The 18,410-nt window shown below is 32.8% G+C and overlaps 1 protein-coding gene across 1 annotated transcript in view; it reads left to right on the forward strand.

Moving 5' to 3' along the window:
* The window catches only part of LOC108967576 (myb-like protein AA), a 169,128-nt gene that overhangs the window by 49,799 nt on the left and 100,919 nt on the right, over positions 1–18,410 (forward strand). The window contains exon 2 of the mRNA XM_018931098.1: positions 7,113–7,288. Within this exon, the coding sequence (XP_018786643.1) occupies positions 7,273–7,288 (16 nt within the window). The 5' untranslated portion in view covers positions 7,113–7,272. The remainder of the gene's footprint in view (positions 1–7,112; positions 7,289–18,410) is intronic.

Genomic DNA, 18,410 nt, shown 5'->3' on the forward strand with positions numbered 1-18,410 from the left:
TATAAAGAATATTTGTAAAAAAAAAATGTTTACTTGAAATGAATTAATTTAAAAATTTTATGCTTAAAACAAGTTACTAAAATACGTTTTTTTTAACAATATTTATTGAAAAATTCCTTGGTAAAAGATATTTATTAAAAATATTTTTGATAAACAATATTTCTTAAAAAAATTTGGTGCTTAATGAAGATTTATTAAAAAACTTTTTTTTCTTATTTTAGTAGAATTCAATTTGATTTTAATTGCATGAATGTAGAGCAAACAAATATTACTTTTACAGCCTAGTAGGAACTTTGCACTGTCTGTTATTAAAATTGACAAAGCATAATTTTAGGCGCTTGGCTTACATTTTAGTACAAACCCTCATATATTCGCTTTTGAAGGACTTTTCATATGAAATACTCTAAAAATAAAATAAACATAGGTATATTTTCAATTTAGGAAAACTAAATCTAAAATATATGGCAAAAACTGAGCACTAACAAGCTAAACAATTTTCCACGAAATTAACGAGCTGAAAATATGAAAAATTTACTCTCATTCAGTTGAATTACCAAAAGCAATATATACATATGACAGGTGGTAAAAAATTATAAGGAAATAGTATACACTTCATTTTTTTAATTGAAAAAAAAAAATGTATAAAACTAGTTAAAGCGAATACTATAATGTTGCTATATAGAAATATTGTTGTCATCTCTCCAACACACTTTTTCCGTTTTATTGGAGACCACTTTCGTAATCAGGTAATATTTATGTACTCGTACATATGCGGAGTCAAATTTCCTCTCCTTCATATGTACCTTTGCAAGAGTAACAAATCCAGTACAAAAATAAGAATATATGTAATAAAAAAAATATATAACTAAAAGCATATATATGTATAAACTCAACAATAAAAGTGCTGGTAAAAAGTCACAGAAAAAGCCTTACACCGATTTGACAAATATTAAAAAGTTTTAACAACATTTTTTCTGAGCAATTAACTGCCGCTTTCGCGTAGTTACAAATTAAAAACTTTCGACATACTCGTATGTAGTCTGCAAGTGAGAGTGATATACGGCGCAGAGCGTACATACATTTGTTGTGGAAGTTGCATGGAGTTGGACGTACGCAGCGGCCAGATACTGGTGTATGAGGACAAAAAGAATGCAAAGGAAAAAAAAAAAAAAAGAAAAAAAAAGTGCAAAAGTTTGTTTGTGAAGTGTTTGGAAAAAAATTACGAAATAATCAATGCTGTGGAGTGGCGCTACTCCAAATTTTGTGGAGACAGTTTATAGCGAAAATAAATATAAAAAAGTAAATAAAAAATTTTCATTTATTAGTAAATAAATGGAAATAAAAAGACTGATAAAAGTAAGAAGTGAATGAAATTTGGTCTCCGATAAGCTCATAAAGTGCTCAAACTTGTGTATATAAGTATAGTTAGTGCCAAAGAGGGAGAGATAGAGAAACATGTGGTGTGAAACAAGGCTAAATTAATTGAGACTCTCCCACAAATGAGTTAGTAAACAATATTTTTTGAGTGCTTCATAAAAGTAAGAAGTGAACAAACTTTATCTGGCTGAAAAGTCTAGCTCATAAAGTGCTCAAGCTGAAAAAAGTTGGTGTGAAACTTGACTAAATCAAGTGAGCCTTACACAAATGAATTAATAAGCAATATTTTTGACTGATAAAAGTAAGAATATAACAAAATTTAGCCCGGTAAGCTCATAAAGTGCTCAAATTTTTATTAATTAAAGGGCAATAAAGAAATATGTGGTTTGAAACTTGGATAAATCGAGTGAAACTCTAACAAAAATGAGTTAGTTAACAATATTTATTGACTGCTTTTAATGGTGTAGAAAATTATGAAAAAAGTTTAATTTAAGAATCGATAATACAAATGCTCTTCGTAATTGTTAAATTAAAATAAATAAATAAATTAATTAATTATAAAAAACAGTGCTTTTCAAATTATTTACAAAAAAATTTTATTACAATTTCTCTACTCCAATTTTTATAGCAATTTTCGCCCATACTTTTCTTCAGTAAGCTTCAGTGTGCTTTATAAAATTCAGGACACTCCTAAAAGTAGGCAATATATTTCAACTTAATTAAAATGGTCAAAAGTGTGCCTTAAAAAATTCATAACAAGCGTAAGAGTTGGCAATATTTTTCAAATTTTAAGCACATGAAATAAAAGATAAGCCCTAAAAGTAGGCAAATTATTTAAAATTTAACATATAAGCAATAACTGAGGCCTTAAAATTGTCCAAAGTGCACCTAAAAACTCAATATAATCCTAAAACTAGGACATAAATTTCAAATTTAACCTTTAGTAATAAAAAATAAATCCGAAAAGTATGCAACACATTTAAAATTTAACATATAAGCAATATCAGAAGCCTTAAAATGGTCACAAAAACTGGAGAGTTCTCTCATATTTCCTTATTTCTATACATTTCTATATATTTCAGTACTATGCTGACCTTACAACCGTGAAAAGTTTCTTTTTAAATAATTTTTCCTTATAAAAGTCACTTTTTTTTTAACTTGCGCTGTACTTTTGAATTTGCTTAAGCGCTGCAAAATGCATTAAAATGTGTTTCTTCTGTCAAAAAATTTGCTTACATTTATTTTTACCTTCTCACCCGCTCGTCTGCGCCTTTTGTTTGAGTCTTATTTCACACTCTTTGTGCAGCAAAGCGAAATGCATTTATTTACAGCAGAAAAGGCCCATAAGTTGCATGAAATGGTAGTGAAAAAATATCAAAAGCGTATTAAAATACAATGCCTGGAAAATAATAACAGCAACACATGCAAAAAGGCGTCTAAACAATTGAATGAGTGCAACAGCGTGTGCTGTAAAACGTCTGGCTTTCGCGAGAAATCGTGAGAGGGCAACAAAAAAGTAGAATTTTTTCTTTAAATATGATTACAAAATATTCAATTTTAATCGTTAATAACTTTAAGGACATTCCAGAAATAGCTTTAATGAAAAAATAATTTTTTGGCGACTTAAAGAGTTTTACTTAAAATTTTGCGTTCAGAATTTAAAATCCAAGGAAGAATTTTGGCTTTAAATTTTAAAAATTTTGCCTTTTTTTGCTTATTTTAGAATTTGTATGAAGGTTGTAAGGTTTTGCCAGTAGTAAAGTTGAAATTTTTCTTATATAAACGCGATTTTAATCGACCAGTTTGTATGGCAGTATTGTTCGATATGAAAAATTTCTTCGGAGATTGTACCTCTCTCTTCAGAAAATGATCTCTGACAAATTTATTGAAGATATCTCTACTAATAAAAGAGTTTCCCTTACAAGCAGTATAGTTTGATGACTCAGTGTGTATGGCAGCTATATGTTATAGTTGTTCGATACGAAATATTTCTTCATAGATTGTACCCCGCTCTTCAAAACTAAGTCAAGTAAAATTTCATGAGAATATCTTGACAACTAATTTAGTTTTCCATACAAAGACTGAATTTTGATCGTTCAGTTTGTATGGCAGCTATATGCTATAGTAATCCGATATGAAACAAAATCTCGTCAAATGTAACCCCCACCTAAAAAATAATCCTTCCCAAATTTCGTGTAGATATCTTGTCAAATAAAAAAGTTGTCCATACAAAGATTGGATTTTGATCGTTCAATTTGTATGGCAGCTCCAGGCTATACCGTCCGATAGAAGCGGTTCCGCTAAGTAAACAGTCTCTTCGGCAGAAAAGCCCGCATTTAGGTAGATCTCAAGAATTGCATGGCTATTTTTGATAGTCTCTGTGGTTTCAAATTTGGTGGAAATTTTAACCTTGTTCAGGATATACAAATGTTATAACAATAGTTGGATATGATCGAAGGACTATACAAAATATTGATTGGTAATGAATAAATATTGAATTTATATTAAAAAGAAATAAAATTTTAATTTACTTTCTAATTTTCAGTAGCTTTCTTCAATCCAATAACTTGCAGTTTGTTTAGAGCCCTAAAATTCCGGCTTGTGAAGTAAGGAAGTGAGGTGATTGCTACACAATGCTAACCGCTAACTGGTTTTGAGCTTGAAATACTATGTTTAGAAGCAATCAAAACCCAACAAGTAGTACACAGAAAAGAGAGAAGAAGAACACAATACCAAATACTGAAATAAGAGGAGCCTGGATTAGCGAGTATCCCACACAAGCTGTTAAACTACTGTCGTCTGGCATATACGCATAACTCTTATGCTTATGCATAAGGGCTTATGCCCGAAGTCAACCACTAGTCCCATACATGCTCTGGGTCCACAGCGTGGAGTTCATAAAATTAGCATTGTCATGCGACACGCGGCAGCTCCGCTCCTGCAGCAGCATCTTCTGTCAAACGCCACCTACACCAGCACAAACAAACTGTATAGCAACAGCAATAGGCGCCGACACTGTCAACCACCTGCCAACAGCCAAAAGTGACAAAGTCTGACGTTCTCGAATACACACGCTCGTCATTAGCTTTGACTTTGGCGCGCTGGTGTTGCTGTTGTTGACATTGTTGGCATTTGTCGTTACAAACTTAATTAATGTTATGCTTCTAAGCACTTGACTGGCAAAACAACAGCAAAAATGAGGAGAAGACAAGAACCAGAGCGCCGCTGAGCGCTACACCTGTCAGCGACTGACAGTTGGTTGTTTGGCTGGTTGACTGCCTTGGTTTGTGAGTGTTAACGGGATTATGCGTGCGCTATGCTTGTTTTTTATACGCCACACTCATCAGCACTCACTCGCTCTCTCGGGTTTTTCGCTTGCGCTCTGCCGTTTGACACCGCGCTGCTGCAAGCTGTCAAATTCAGCTGACGTTTGGTGTTTTTCAACGCTCATTGTCAACTCGTTTGCTGCTCAAGGCAGTTATTGTTGTTGTTGCTTTGTTTGGCATGTGCTTACAAGTATGTATGTTTGTCATTTAGCATATATTAAGGCGTTGTAGACGCCTCGTTGACCTTTCCTGTCTTCAGGATTTGTTCAAATCACTTTATTTCGCTTATCCGTGCTGCAATTTTCAATGCAAAAATTCATACATTTATGTATACACATGTGTCTGTGTACCAACACATTCATATATGGCATATAAACTCATTCTAAGCATATAAACTCCAGCTAAACATGTGTGAAAACTGCAACGGCAGCATTATACTCGGTTCTCTTTCCAATTCGCCTCCTCATCATTGTACAAACACACACTTTTGTGCGCTACTGTAGCTTCTGCGAGCGCTGCTGCTGCTGCTGCCAATGTAATTTGATTTGTCATCGCAAATTAATGTCAACAATGGCGTATCAATCACAAAATGTTTGGAACACTTCTAAATGTGGCTTAATGATGTTGAGAGCGCATTGGTGTGGTCTGGGACTTTGCTAAATGCTGTAAAATTATTATAGGAATTTTTCTTTAGGATGAATGCGATTATATGCAGAAGAAGCGGAGAAGTTGACTTTAGTATAAAGCTTTCAGGTGAACTCGAGTAAAGACTCTTTTACTGAGCTGGAAGTAGGATCAAAATCGAAGAAAGTTGGATCTCGATATTTATTTATTCCGTAGTGTGAATTTATTCCGTAGTGTGAATAGATAATTTGTAAAAGTCTAGTGAGCCCAGGTTGAACTCCAAAAAACTGGTTTGCAAAATTTTTACCTTTCTTTAAAGTTTAACAGTATTTGAATTGCTAATTTTTAGAAGTAGGTGCTAAAAAAGAATTGGTTTCTGCTTATTCGAACGGTTCCGGTTTCAGAAATTCCCACAACACATATTTATATATTTGATAGTTTGAGTCAGTCTTTCCTTGGCTTCTAAGCAATCCGTATACAACACCATCAAGCTCCATATTTTCCACAATTGAAGCTTGTATTTACTACTTCAATCTTATTAACTCTCAAAACTCCTCTATAACCACTTCCAAGCAAATATCTACATATAAAGAATTTATGTTTACAGCGCTTCGCATAACCAGCCAAAATTCTCTAGCACACTTTGGAGCGCAAAGTTTATGTGCGAAATTTGCTTGTTTGGCCTCTTAATTTGCACAACTCAATGTCTATTTGTCTTCTCGTCTTGACTTAATAAAGACGTTGCAATTGCATTTGCCAGCAGGAGTGCTTGGGAATCACTGTTGCCTACCTTTAGGCGCACAATAAGCATGTAGTTGTATATTATTGTAATTAACCTGCTGGCAGACGTTCATTCGGTACGCTGCGAAATTAAATAGCACAAGGTAGTTTTTGTTGCAAAGAAACGAAGTAGGAATGTGTTGCGAGCTTCTTTATAATGTTATGAAAGCATATACTGTAATTTATTAAAGCTGGTGAGTAGGCAGCCGAAGTAACAGCTTAAGCGTATTTGGTTTGTTGCAAGGCTAAAAAGCAAGTATTTTCCTTTTGAGTACTTAATTAGTTTGATTGACAGAATGCAGACACATTGAAGTTTGAAAATAAAAATTCCAAAATAAAAAAAAGAAGAATTAAAACTTTTTTTAAAAACAATGTTCAAATTGAAAAATTGTTTTTTTCTTAAAATGAAAAAATTTGTAAAAAAATTATGAAAATAAAAATATTAAAAATATTTTTGTTAGAAAAAAGTTTTGTAAAAACACATTAAAGGTTTTTGTTAAAATAATTGCGACGAAAAGCTTGTTTGTATGCTTTTCGCTGAAAAAAAAAAAATTAACAAAAGCTCAAAAATTTTCAAAAAAAAAATTCAAAAACTTTAAAAAATTGTGAAAAAAATTCAATAAATTGTTGTTTCTATGTTTTTGCCTTTAAAAATGCTAAAAAATTGCGATAAAGTTTTAAAAAATTTCAATTTTGGCTTTAAAACTTAAAAAAAAGTTCAAAAACTTTAAAAATATTGTGAAAGAAATTCAATAAGGACGTTTGTTTGTATGTTTTTAGCTAAAAGATGTTAAAAAAAAAAATTCAAAAACTTACAAAGTATTTCAAAAATTTCAAATATTTTCTAATATTAAAAAATTTTCAAAAAAATCTTAAAAACATTTTTTTTTAGCATTTTTTGTATAATAACAAAATTTATTATTGATATACATATGTATATATATTTTGTACCACTAATTTATTTTCAAATCATTTAAAACACTGTTTTCTTTATCTTTTTTTCAGATCAAGCAAATTACAGTGCGTCTTCTTAAACCATTAATCCGACGCGTTTGTGTGTGCATGAAAATTTTTTGAATTGCCAATACTGTCAATGTGAGTTTGTGCTATAATTTTTGTGCTATAAAAATTTCATTGATGTGCTGAAATTCTAACAGATGAAAATATGAATTACCAAAAAGGTAAGTGAAATTTAAATAAATATGTTGACCAAAAATTTGTATATTAATAACTGAAACATAATGCTGAAAATGTTCACGAATTATTTCAAATCTCATGTAACAAACTTAGAAAAGTACTCGAAGAGCGTTAAGACTAACAAAAAGTGCGTCTCTCAAACAAAACTAAAACGTTAAAATTCAAATTCAAATGTAATTGAATGGCGAAAAAACAAATTGGGCTTTTACACTCTTACAAGAGCTCATTAAACGTCATCATAACCTAAAAATAATGTCTAATGCATTTAAAAAGCTTTCACAAGTTTAGCTTCATAGTGAAAATTTCATAACGTCACCAAAATAAAAAAATTTGCATTCATTAATGCAGCCAAGTAAAATTAAGCTGAACAGCTGAAGAGCTTTTTCCCCAATTTAGCAAAAGCTTTTTTACTATCTCGAACATTAATGAAGTTGTCATTGAAAATTAGGAAACTTAAAGAAATTTCAAATGATTTCAAAATATTCATACTTTATCATATAGTTTAAAGATAATAAAATTTTCAAAAAGCTTTGCTATAATTTTTTTTTTCACTTAGTGAAAGTGTTTTTCACGAAATTTACCATTTTATTCCTTTATAACAAAAAAGCTTTCAGGAAGCTTTCCAGGTAAAATCCTTTTTTTATCAGATGATGTAATTTATTGAGTTTCTAACAAAGCTTTTCGGAAGCTTTTCGGGTGAAAGCTTTTGATATTTATTAAGTGAAATGAAGCTTTTTGAGTTTTAGCGATAGTGGCTTCCAATTCTCTTATATCACTGAAAGTATTCACTTATTGCCTTTTTAACTAAAAGCTTTTAGGAAGCTTTGAAAGAGAAAGCTTTTGATATTTATTAAGCAAAATAAAGCCTTTTGAGCTTTAGTGATAGTGGTTTCCAAATCACTCATTTCAATGAAAACTTTCACTTATTGCGTTTAGGACAAAAAGCTTACCTCACCTGGTGGAAGCCTTCCTATTTATTAATGAACCCAGAATTTTGAGCTTTAGTGATAATGTTTTGCTATTTCAGGGGGCTCTTGTGGAAACCTAAAAAAGCTATGTATCGAAAGTGAAAGTTTATCACAAATATTAAGCGAAGGAAGACTTTTTGAGCTTTAACAATCAATTTTTCAAGTGTTTTGAAATTTCAGGAGGCTCTTTTATTAGTAGTCTCGAAAGTTATATAACGATAGTGAAAGCTTTTTCACAAGTATTAAAGGGAGGGTTTTTGTAAGTTGCCACAGGTATGTGTACGATTTTCGAAAAAAATTTTAGTGAAAGCTAGTGATACATTTCAATAAATGTAATATTTAATGCATTTTCTGTTGAACTAGTAATACGACAAAATTAACAAGTGATTCTAGTAAAATTAATTAATAATTTCATTATAAAAATATCAATGAAAACTAAGCTCAATTTTAACAAAAATTTCGTGTTTTTGACTACAAATTCTATAACCTTTTTCACCTCTAATCTATATGCAAAATATATGGTCAATTTGTGCCACAACTTATGCTGCATTTATTAAATTCTGCAACAACCTTGCACTCACACTCACACTCACACGCATAAGTAATTGCTGCAGTGTTGCGCTTTTAGTCGAATTTAATTCAAACAAAATATTTTTATTGCAAATTTTTATTATTTACATTGCATTTTAATATTTTCCGCACACCAACTGGCTGGTCAATTTACAGTCTGTCACATTTGACTGCAACTGCAAATATGGCGCCAGGCAAAAAAATAAAGATTATCAAGTCTGCACTCGCGCTAGTTTAAAGCGCAAAGCACTTTTCGATGACGAAATCTCATGTGAAATCACTGAAACGCAATACGACGCCATGACAACAACAATTACAATGGCAAATAGTACATGTAACTGCACATGTACACGCGCACACACATACATGAACAAAAGCCAATCGCTTGTGATGGCCAATATGGCGTAACGAATTAATATGTCAATATAAGTGGCCGACCCCAACCAGACGTAAGCAAACACACACAGCCGCACAGGTCAAGTACAATGAGCACCGAGGGTATTGTAAGCGTGTGTGTATGTGTGTGGTTGTGGAAAAAGCGGCAAAAGTGTGAAAAAACGCTGGAAAAGTCGCTGGCGAACAGATTGCGCTTTGTCGCACAACTGCATTTATTTATTGTTTTTCTGCCAGTTCCGGCGCACACACACATGCAAACTATATTTATTAAGCATTTATTCATACACGAGCGCAGTTGTGCGCGTGTGCGTGTGCATTTTAATATTTATTGTTTTTCCTTAATTTTTGCAACTTGTTTATTTATGATTTTGCATTGATTCGCTGCGCACACATTGTTGTTGTACTAGCTGTGTTTGTTGTTGTTTATTTTGCGTGTAAAATAATATTTTCACGGTTCAAGGTTTCCAATTCGGCGGCGCTTTGCACAAACAGCCAAATTATGGACTTCAACGACAACTGGCGCGTATTTTTTCAAGCGTTGCCACTTTTTTAGACACAACAATTATGTAGGCGGCCGTGAAAGGCACTTTTTGTTTAAGGCGTACAGCTTTAGTTGCTAAAAAAGATAATTACAAAGCGAAATTTTGCTTAAAAAGAAATGTAAATTCAAAAAAATTTTTTGGCGTTTATAATTTAACAATAATTTCGTATGCACTGGAGCTTTGTAACGCGGAAATAATGATTGTAGTTTTCAGTCAAAATAATAAACACAAAAGAAGCTTACATTCAAAAGCTTGAATTTGAACGTCAAATTTATATGGCAGCTTTATGATATAGAAGTCAAATTTGAACAAATCTTTCGCAGATTATACTGTTGCTTTAGACAGTAGTATATATCCAATTTTGAGAAAATATCTTTTCAAATAAAAAAGTTTTCCCATATGAAGGCTTGAATTTGATCGGTAAGTTTGTATGGCAGCTATATGCTATGGTGGTCCGATCCGAACAATTACTTTAGAGAATATAGCCCTAACTTGATCAATAATTCACGCCAAATTTCTTGAAGATTTCTCTTCAAATGAAAATGGTTTCCTAACAAGAACTTAATTTTTCGTTGTCGATTTGTATGGTAGCTGTATGTTACAGTGGTCTGATCCGAAAGCTATGTTCGAATATTATAGCAAACCCTTAAGCAATAACCTATACAAAATTTCTTAAAGATAGGTCTTCAACAAAAAAAATTTCCGTACACAAGCTTAATTTTGCTTGGTAAGTTTGTATGGCAGCTATGCATGTGTTGTAGTGGTTCGATTTTGCAGGTGCCGATAAATGAGCAGCTTCTTGGGAAAACAATTTCTGAAGAAAAGTTATTATTAGTTCACACAAATGAGATAAAATTTCTCAGAACGCCATTCACTTGGCAGTGGCCAGAAACGTTTATTTCATATATATGGCTCAAGCAGCTCACGACTTCCGGTCCTAGACCAAGTATGCTCTGTGTAGCCAGACACATCCGTTTGAAGGAGAACGAAAGTGAAAAGCCAAAACATTTCTACCGTGGGTGTTGGGCGCTGGGCTTCGGACCCGCCACGTAAATCCCTAAACTAAACAATAAAATATGCTGACATTTTTACCAGCAAGGAAAATAATAAAAACTTTTACATATTTTTCAGGCTTTCCAATGCAATTTGAGTGAAATGTGAAAGATTTATTGCTATATACATTTTTTTTATGGCTAAATGTTGAAGTTAACAAATTTAACATGGTTTCGCAGTTGCGCCATCTAGCGGTGGAACACAATTAATGTCAAAGAGACACTTTTGTAAACGTAATACTCTTCTAATAGCCCGAAGTTCACGTTATTACTCTTTCACTCCGTGCTTTTTGTCTCTCTCTCAGTTTTTTCTTTATTTTCTTTCTCAAATTATAACTTTTGTAGGTTTATTTGGTAAAAAATGGTGTTCTTCTAACACTCTGAACTACTCGTACTTCCTCTTTCTCCTGTTGCTTTTTTTCCTGTATATCGCTCTCCCTTCCACTTGATGCTTTTCTTTCTCCTCAAGTTTTTTTCTCTATTTAGTTCACGTTCCTTCTTTTCACATATTGTTTTTCCACTCTCTCTCCCTCTCGCTCTCTCATTCAATGCTTTTCTCTATTTTATCTCTGAAATTATAACTTATGTCGGTTTATTTGTTAAAAGGCAAAGAAAAGAAGTTTAAGAAAAAAGAAACTCATTCCATCTCTCTTCTCTCTTATTTTAGCAATACTTTTCTGATTCTTAAACGTTTCCAATTAGTTGGGAAATGTTGCGTTGGCTTATTAGTTTTTCGATAACTGAACTTATAATCATAAAGCAAGCCTATAATTTTGTAAGAGATTATTATAAATCTCCAATAATTTCCTGCTGGACCTTAACACACCCAACCAGTAATTCGTCCCCTACAAACGTTTCCGGTTACTCGCTTTTTACCCGATTTATAACCGATTTATAGCCGATTTATACCCACTTTATACCAGTACCGTTGACTACACGCTTGCAATATTTTTCCAGCCAACGTTGCTGTTGTTGCATTTTGCATGTTGCATGTACGGCAAAATTGTAAAATCTCCGAATGCCCACGCACACTATGCAGTGGTTTCAATTAACGTATAAATTAAAATTAACATGTGCGAACACACATTTTCAATGTAAAATACACACACACGCACAATTTTATCGTTTTTGGAACAAACGAGCGCATCGTCCACTACATAATAGCATTTGCCAACAGCTGAGCCCGAAACTGGACGCACGAGTCCGTCCAATAGAGCGCTCACACCATGCCAATGTTGTGCATTAACCAGCTCTTCCGGGCTAACGGTCACACGTGCAACCGGCAACGCATGCATTCGCCTAACCTCTTTGTGGCGATCCCCTGTAATGGCAGTAATTTTAAGCCATACTCCGTGTGTTGCACGCATTTTTCGAGCGATGTATTAAATTGGTTTGTGCATTCGCTAAATTTGACTGACCATTGGCTCGTTACGCCTGTACTCGGCGCCTGTATTGGTCAGCTCATAAACGGCCGCAGAGTTGATAAATGAAAATCGGCCTAAACGAGTTGGCCAACAGCATACTAAGTCGGCAGGCGAATGTGTGTTGCATGCAAAATAGTACGCAAATTTGTTGCTCATATCATATTTTGTTGTTGTTATTGTTGCTAATATTGCAGCGTATTATTAGCAGCCAATCCCTCCTCCTTCTCCTACAGTTAGATTGTGTCCTAAATGTGCCTCATCAATTTTGGATTTGACCGCCCATTTCGGTCATTAGAGGCTTAAGATTTTGTCAGATTTGTGCGCCAATTTGTGGAAATAATTTTAATGAAAATAATTGACTGCATTCAGTGTCGGGCGAAAAGATTATGCAAAGTACTCGTTGTTCTCATCTATTTTGCGGCCTAAGCTGCTGTTGCAAGCGGCTGGTCTGCAATAATATTAATGCCACGCGATTTGTTGCAGAGCTTAGTCGGTAGCGCTGTTAATTATTTTGTTGTACAACGAAAATATGTCGAAGTCATTCACCTATACGATCATGAAACAATAAGCTTTCGAATACGTTGAAAAACATGAGACATTCTTGCTACAAAGTCTGAGAGAAGAAAATACGTTCTGAGTGTGCTTTCAAATTTGCTTTAAAACTCGCTTGAGAATTTAAGTAAGTGTAATTTGTAAAAATTTTGGTAGAAAAAGAAGGTCGAAAGGTGTTTCTATCATACAACTTCGTAGACATCAAAAATATAAGAAATGAAATGAATAAGTAGATCCCGTAAGCCCAGAAGACCTTTCCAAGTTCTGTGGCAAAAACGCACAAGCTTTCGGGAACTACATATGTGGGATCTCAATATTTGGTTTTTATCTGTCTCCATCATACACTTCAATAATATTAATAAAATATAAATAAGAAAGAAAATGACTAGGTAGATCCCGGAAATGAAGAAGATCCTTCCAAGCTCTGTGGAAAAAATGAACAAGCCTTTGAGAGTTCTGTAGTGTAGTATGTAGGATTCAAATATTATACTTTCATCTTACTTCTTCATACATTCTAAATACATAAATGAGAAATGATGAAAGCTAAGAAAAGCCTTCTAAGCTCTGTGGCAAAAACATACAGAGCTTTGTAGTGTAGTATGATTGTAATATCCGTATTACATTTTCGCCTAACTTCCTCGTACATTTCAAATAGATGAGAAAGGAAATACATAAGTAAATCCCGCACCTAAGAAGACCCTGCCAATCTTTCTTCAAAAATTTTCAAGCTTTCGAGATTTATGTAGTGTATGTGAGATTCCAATATTTCATTTTCATCTTTGGAATGATTTTATTTTCTAAAATTATTATTTTGGACTAAAAGGAATCCTCCTTGAGTAAATCTTTGTTGAAAGCTGTCGGCAAAAGTTAAGCCTTTTACAAACTTTTTTACTTAATACCGTATATAGTGAGTAGCTTTAGTAGCGATCCAGCAGAAAAGAAAAATAAGCTTTGGAAAAGCTTTTTGAATCCTTTTTGTATTTTATATTACAAGCTCTTCTAAAAGATCGAACTGTAATCAGAGGCATCTTTCAGGATTCTGTGCACCTCAGTTTAAGCTATGTTTTTTGCAAGCTTTTAAGTTTTCTTAGTATTCTATATCATAAGCTCTTCTAAAGATTGCTACAGCAATTAGCGTTAAGCTTTTGGCAAGCTTTTAAGTTAGATAGATGTTCCAGGATATTGTGGATCTACATTTAATGGGTACGCAGAACTTAGGGAGTCATTTCTGGATTCTGCGGATTTTTGACTAAGCACAACTTTGCTGATATCTGTCCATAAAAGTCTAAGCTTTTTACAAGCTTTTAAGTTCCCTTTATACAAAGCATATCTTCTATTATTGTTTCTCCGTAAGATTGGTTTGCAGCTGCAGCGTTCTCGTGGATTTTGTGGACCTTTGACTAAGCTTTTGACTTTGCTGAAATCTGCCCTAAGCTTTTTACAAGCTTTTTTTAAGCTCTTTGTATATTCACCACTATTACAAGTATATCTGCTTTAGAGTGATCTAGCAGTTAGAGCAAACTTCCTTGATTCTGTGAATATTTGATTAAGAAAACCTTTGAAGAAAGCATCGGACGAAAATTAGAGCTTTTGACAAAGCTTGTAATGGCTATTTATGTATAGAACATCCAATATTATCATTTACTCCTATGAGCAGTCTAGCAGTTAAAGTGCTCTTCCTAAATGCTGTGAATGTTTGACTAAGAAGATTGTGCTGAAAGCTGAATAAAAGCTTAGCTTTTCACAAGCTTCTAAGTGCTCTTTATATCATCTATTATAATTTTTTCTGCAGATTATACGTAACACAGTATTTAGAGAGATCTTCTAATCTTAAAAGGAGGACTCTTCTTGATTCTGTGCACAAATGTGCGTTCGAGGCACCTATTTTCTAGCGTTCTCATATTAAATCCTCATTTTCAGCATCTCCTGCAATTTTCCTTCTAAAATGCACGACCATTTGAAATTAAATCCCTGACAGCATCGCATAGAGCTTAGCACTTGCTCCCATAAAATTCAGTGGCGTTCTTCGTGGTGAATGGGTGTGATGCTAAACTTAAGCGGCGTTGAATGTAAAACACATGTTAAAATTTGTTCTGCTTCAAGCTTCAGATAGTTAAAACAATGTATGAATTTGCCAGAATGAAATACATAAGCACTTGAGTAGGTGTGTGTAAGGACATGTGTGTGTATGTGTATGCACTGCCGGTGCAATTAGTAAAAAACTTCTGTTTCAGTTTTCACGCCACCTTGTTGCTGTTGTTGGGCGAGTTAGCTTTTTCGTTGCTCAGCCAAGCGACCATTTGCTCTGTCGCTCGCACCGCGCTGTCTGTGCTGCCGTTTATAACAAATTACAGACACACATACAAACATATATTATATAAAAAGGTACACACATACATGAGTACACACATACATATATGTATATACATAAATAAATGAATGAGTGTGTAGGAAATTATTGTTTTACATTTCACCGAGTGCTGGCAAAGTGGCTGCCGCCGCTGCTGCTGTTGCTCTCTTGCTGCTGTGGTTGCATAAAAAACTTTGTTGGTTGCATTGTTTTACAACAAGTTGGGCATTTGTTGTAAATTAATTTGCTTATAATTTTTACGCTTAGTTAAACGCAATTTTGAGTGTGACTTTCGCAAATGAAAAAAGGCAGAAAAGAGTGAAAAAAGAAAGCGGCGCGCACAATAGCCCAACTGTTTATGCTCAGCGTGTGCTTAAGCATACATATTTACATGTATGTATGTAGATATGTTTGGCTGCATGTGCTGCAAAGGCAAGTATTCTTTCGCAGTGATTTGGAGGGCGGTCGGCGGCAGTGTGCCGACTAATGCAAGTGCGGAAGTGCGATTTCATGCAAAGTTGCTCTTAAAATGAGGTAACAATCTCTTATGAACATAGATGTACATACATATGTACATCAGCAGGAACTTAATAAATTACCAACCTTTTAATGCTACGTTTATAGATATAAATTTTTTCAATATAATAGGTTTCTAGAATTGAAAAAAATTATAGATAAATATTTTGAGAAAAAAATTTTTTTTGGAAATTTTTGGATAACAGATTTTTTGGGATATTTTTAGATTTTTTTTAATATTTGCGGACAAAATGCATTCAATGTAGACATTTTTAATAAAACAGGTTGTAAAATGGATCTAAATATTTTGAAAAAATATACATTTTTTTTTTTGAGAAATCAAAATTTCTTTTTAAAAATATTTTTAATTTTAGATAAAAAAATACATTGCTTTAAACATATATACATACACTTTTTTTTAATATAATAGCTTAGTAGAATTGGAAAAAATATTATAAAAAAAATATACTACATTTTCTGAGATTTTTGGAAAAAAAAATTTTGATATGTAATTTTATGATATTTTCGAGCTATTAAAAGACACTTTTAATATTTTTGAAAACAAATATTTTTTGGAAATCTTTTTAGAATTTCTTTTTTATTGAAATAAATTCATTCAATGTAGCTGTTAGAGATACACATTTTTTAAATTTAATACGTTTGTAAAATTGAAAAACTTATTATAGCTAAATTTTTCGAAAAATATACTTTTTAGCGATTTTTGGAAAAATAAACTTTTGTGTTATTTGGCTTGTGTGTGTGTTTGTGAAATCGAAAAAATATTAGCCACAGCTATTAAAAAATAAAAAAAAAATGTTGAGAAATTTAGAAATTTTTTTTGACATATTTAGAAATTTAATTTAGAATTTTTTTGGAATAAACTTAAGTCATTATATTTAATTTAGGAAGAAATGACATCTACAAACATGACAAAAAATAAAAAATAAAAATTGTGAGAAATTTTAGAAATTTTTTAGAAATTATAATAACGTATAATTAGAAATATTGCTTTGATGATAAAACAAAAAAAAAAAAAAAAAAAAAAATTAATTATTAAAAAAATGGTTTTTAAATAGAAACATTTTTATATAATGAATTTAAAATTTTTTTCACTTCATTATTTTTGTTTTCGGTTTGTTGCCTTAACATTTTTTTTAACATTTTGTTATAAAATTTATTAACTTACCGTCAATTTTTATAGAAAATGAGCGACGCTCAAAAGGAAAACGAAGAATAGAATAATATTATTCTAGTGATTTATTTGCATTTTTTATTAATTTTTTTTTTATTCTCTCCATATTTTAAATATTTTTGGAAAAAAGTTAGCTCTAACTACTTTTAAAAACGTACAAATCGAAGATTTGAAATATTTTTTTAATTAAAAAATATTTTTTTGCTGATTAATTTAATTTTTTAATGCATATTAATTTTTTTTCCTAACCGAAATTGAAAAAAAAAATTTTTTTTAAGGAAAATTTTAGTATAATTTTTTGTTTTTATTTATTTGAATTTATTAAGACTTCTGATTTTGTTTTTTTTGTTGTCATATGTTAACTGTGTTAGTTATGAACTTAAGTCATTTACAGTTATTTTTTGAAAAAAATAAAATATCTAAGCTTTTTAAAATGCTCAAACCTTACCACAATTAACCCGCTTACCCTCCTCTTCACCACCAAACCAGTATCTCACCACTATTTCCTACGCTAATCGCACTTAATGAAATTCCAATCAACACACTCGCCGTTAATCCACAATTAATTTCAAGGATAACTGCGCAAAAGCCACTAATCGGCACCCAAAGCAAACGCACGCACGCACAAATCTAAACGAGTGCTTAACAACTTAATGTATTTTTGGTTGCTTTGATTGCTTTATCTGTGCGCAAAACTTTGGCGATGATTTGCGAGTGATTTGTATGCCCAGCAGACGACACGCAAAGAAACGCACGAGAAACTGTAAATAATAAAGGAGAGCTTTGAGCAGCTACAATGCGGACATGACACCGACAACTTAGTCAACACGGACATGTGTGCTTCAGCAGCATCTACATATGCATGTGTTTGGACCCTGTGAAACGCTGCATCATGCAACTTCATTAAATTGAAGGGCAGCGCGCTGCCACAGCCCTCAAGTCACTGAGGGTACAGGTCACAAGTAATCGCATCAATAGCATAAGAAAATACTTTCAGTAGTTCAATGGGTGGTTAAATCTAAGCTGCAGTTGAATTTGTTCAATCATCTTTCTATTGGATTTGTGATGTTTATCGTGAGATTTACTAAGCCATGACTATTTATATTTCAATGCCTTCAGCCTTACTGCGATTATGGCTGCCTTCACTGCCTGCTTCAATGCATTTCAGCCGCATTCCCCGTTGCCACTCGCTTTGCTGCTCGATTACATCGTTAGTTGCGCCAGCCGTTGCTATTCGTTTTTATTCGCTTTTGTGGAATTATTTCTTATTTTGTGCAGATTTTAATGCTTGAACGCATTTTCGTTTCCGCCCGCAACTAACATTATCTAGGCGTGTGTGTATTATTTTTCTTTCAGCTCCTTATATCCCATTCTTATTGCCATTGTCATGTCTATTAAAAATCGACGCACGATGACCCGCGTAATTTTTATTTTCTTCTTGATTTACTACGAAGAAATTGCTATCTCTGACTCGCTGGGGTTGCTGGCAGCCAGATTGTGCGTTCGGCTTTGTAACTGTTTCTGAATGCAATAATTCGTTGTAT

This window comes from Bactrocera latifrons, unplaced genomic scaffold (genome assembly GCF_001853355.1).
Source record: "Bactrocera latifrons isolate USDA-ARS-PBARC rearing strain unplaced genomic scaffold, ASM185335v1 scaffold_190, whole genome shotgun sequence".
NCBI classification, from domain to species: domain Eukaryota; kingdom Metazoa; phylum Arthropoda; class Insecta; order Diptera; family Tephritidae; genus Bactrocera; species Bactrocera latifrons.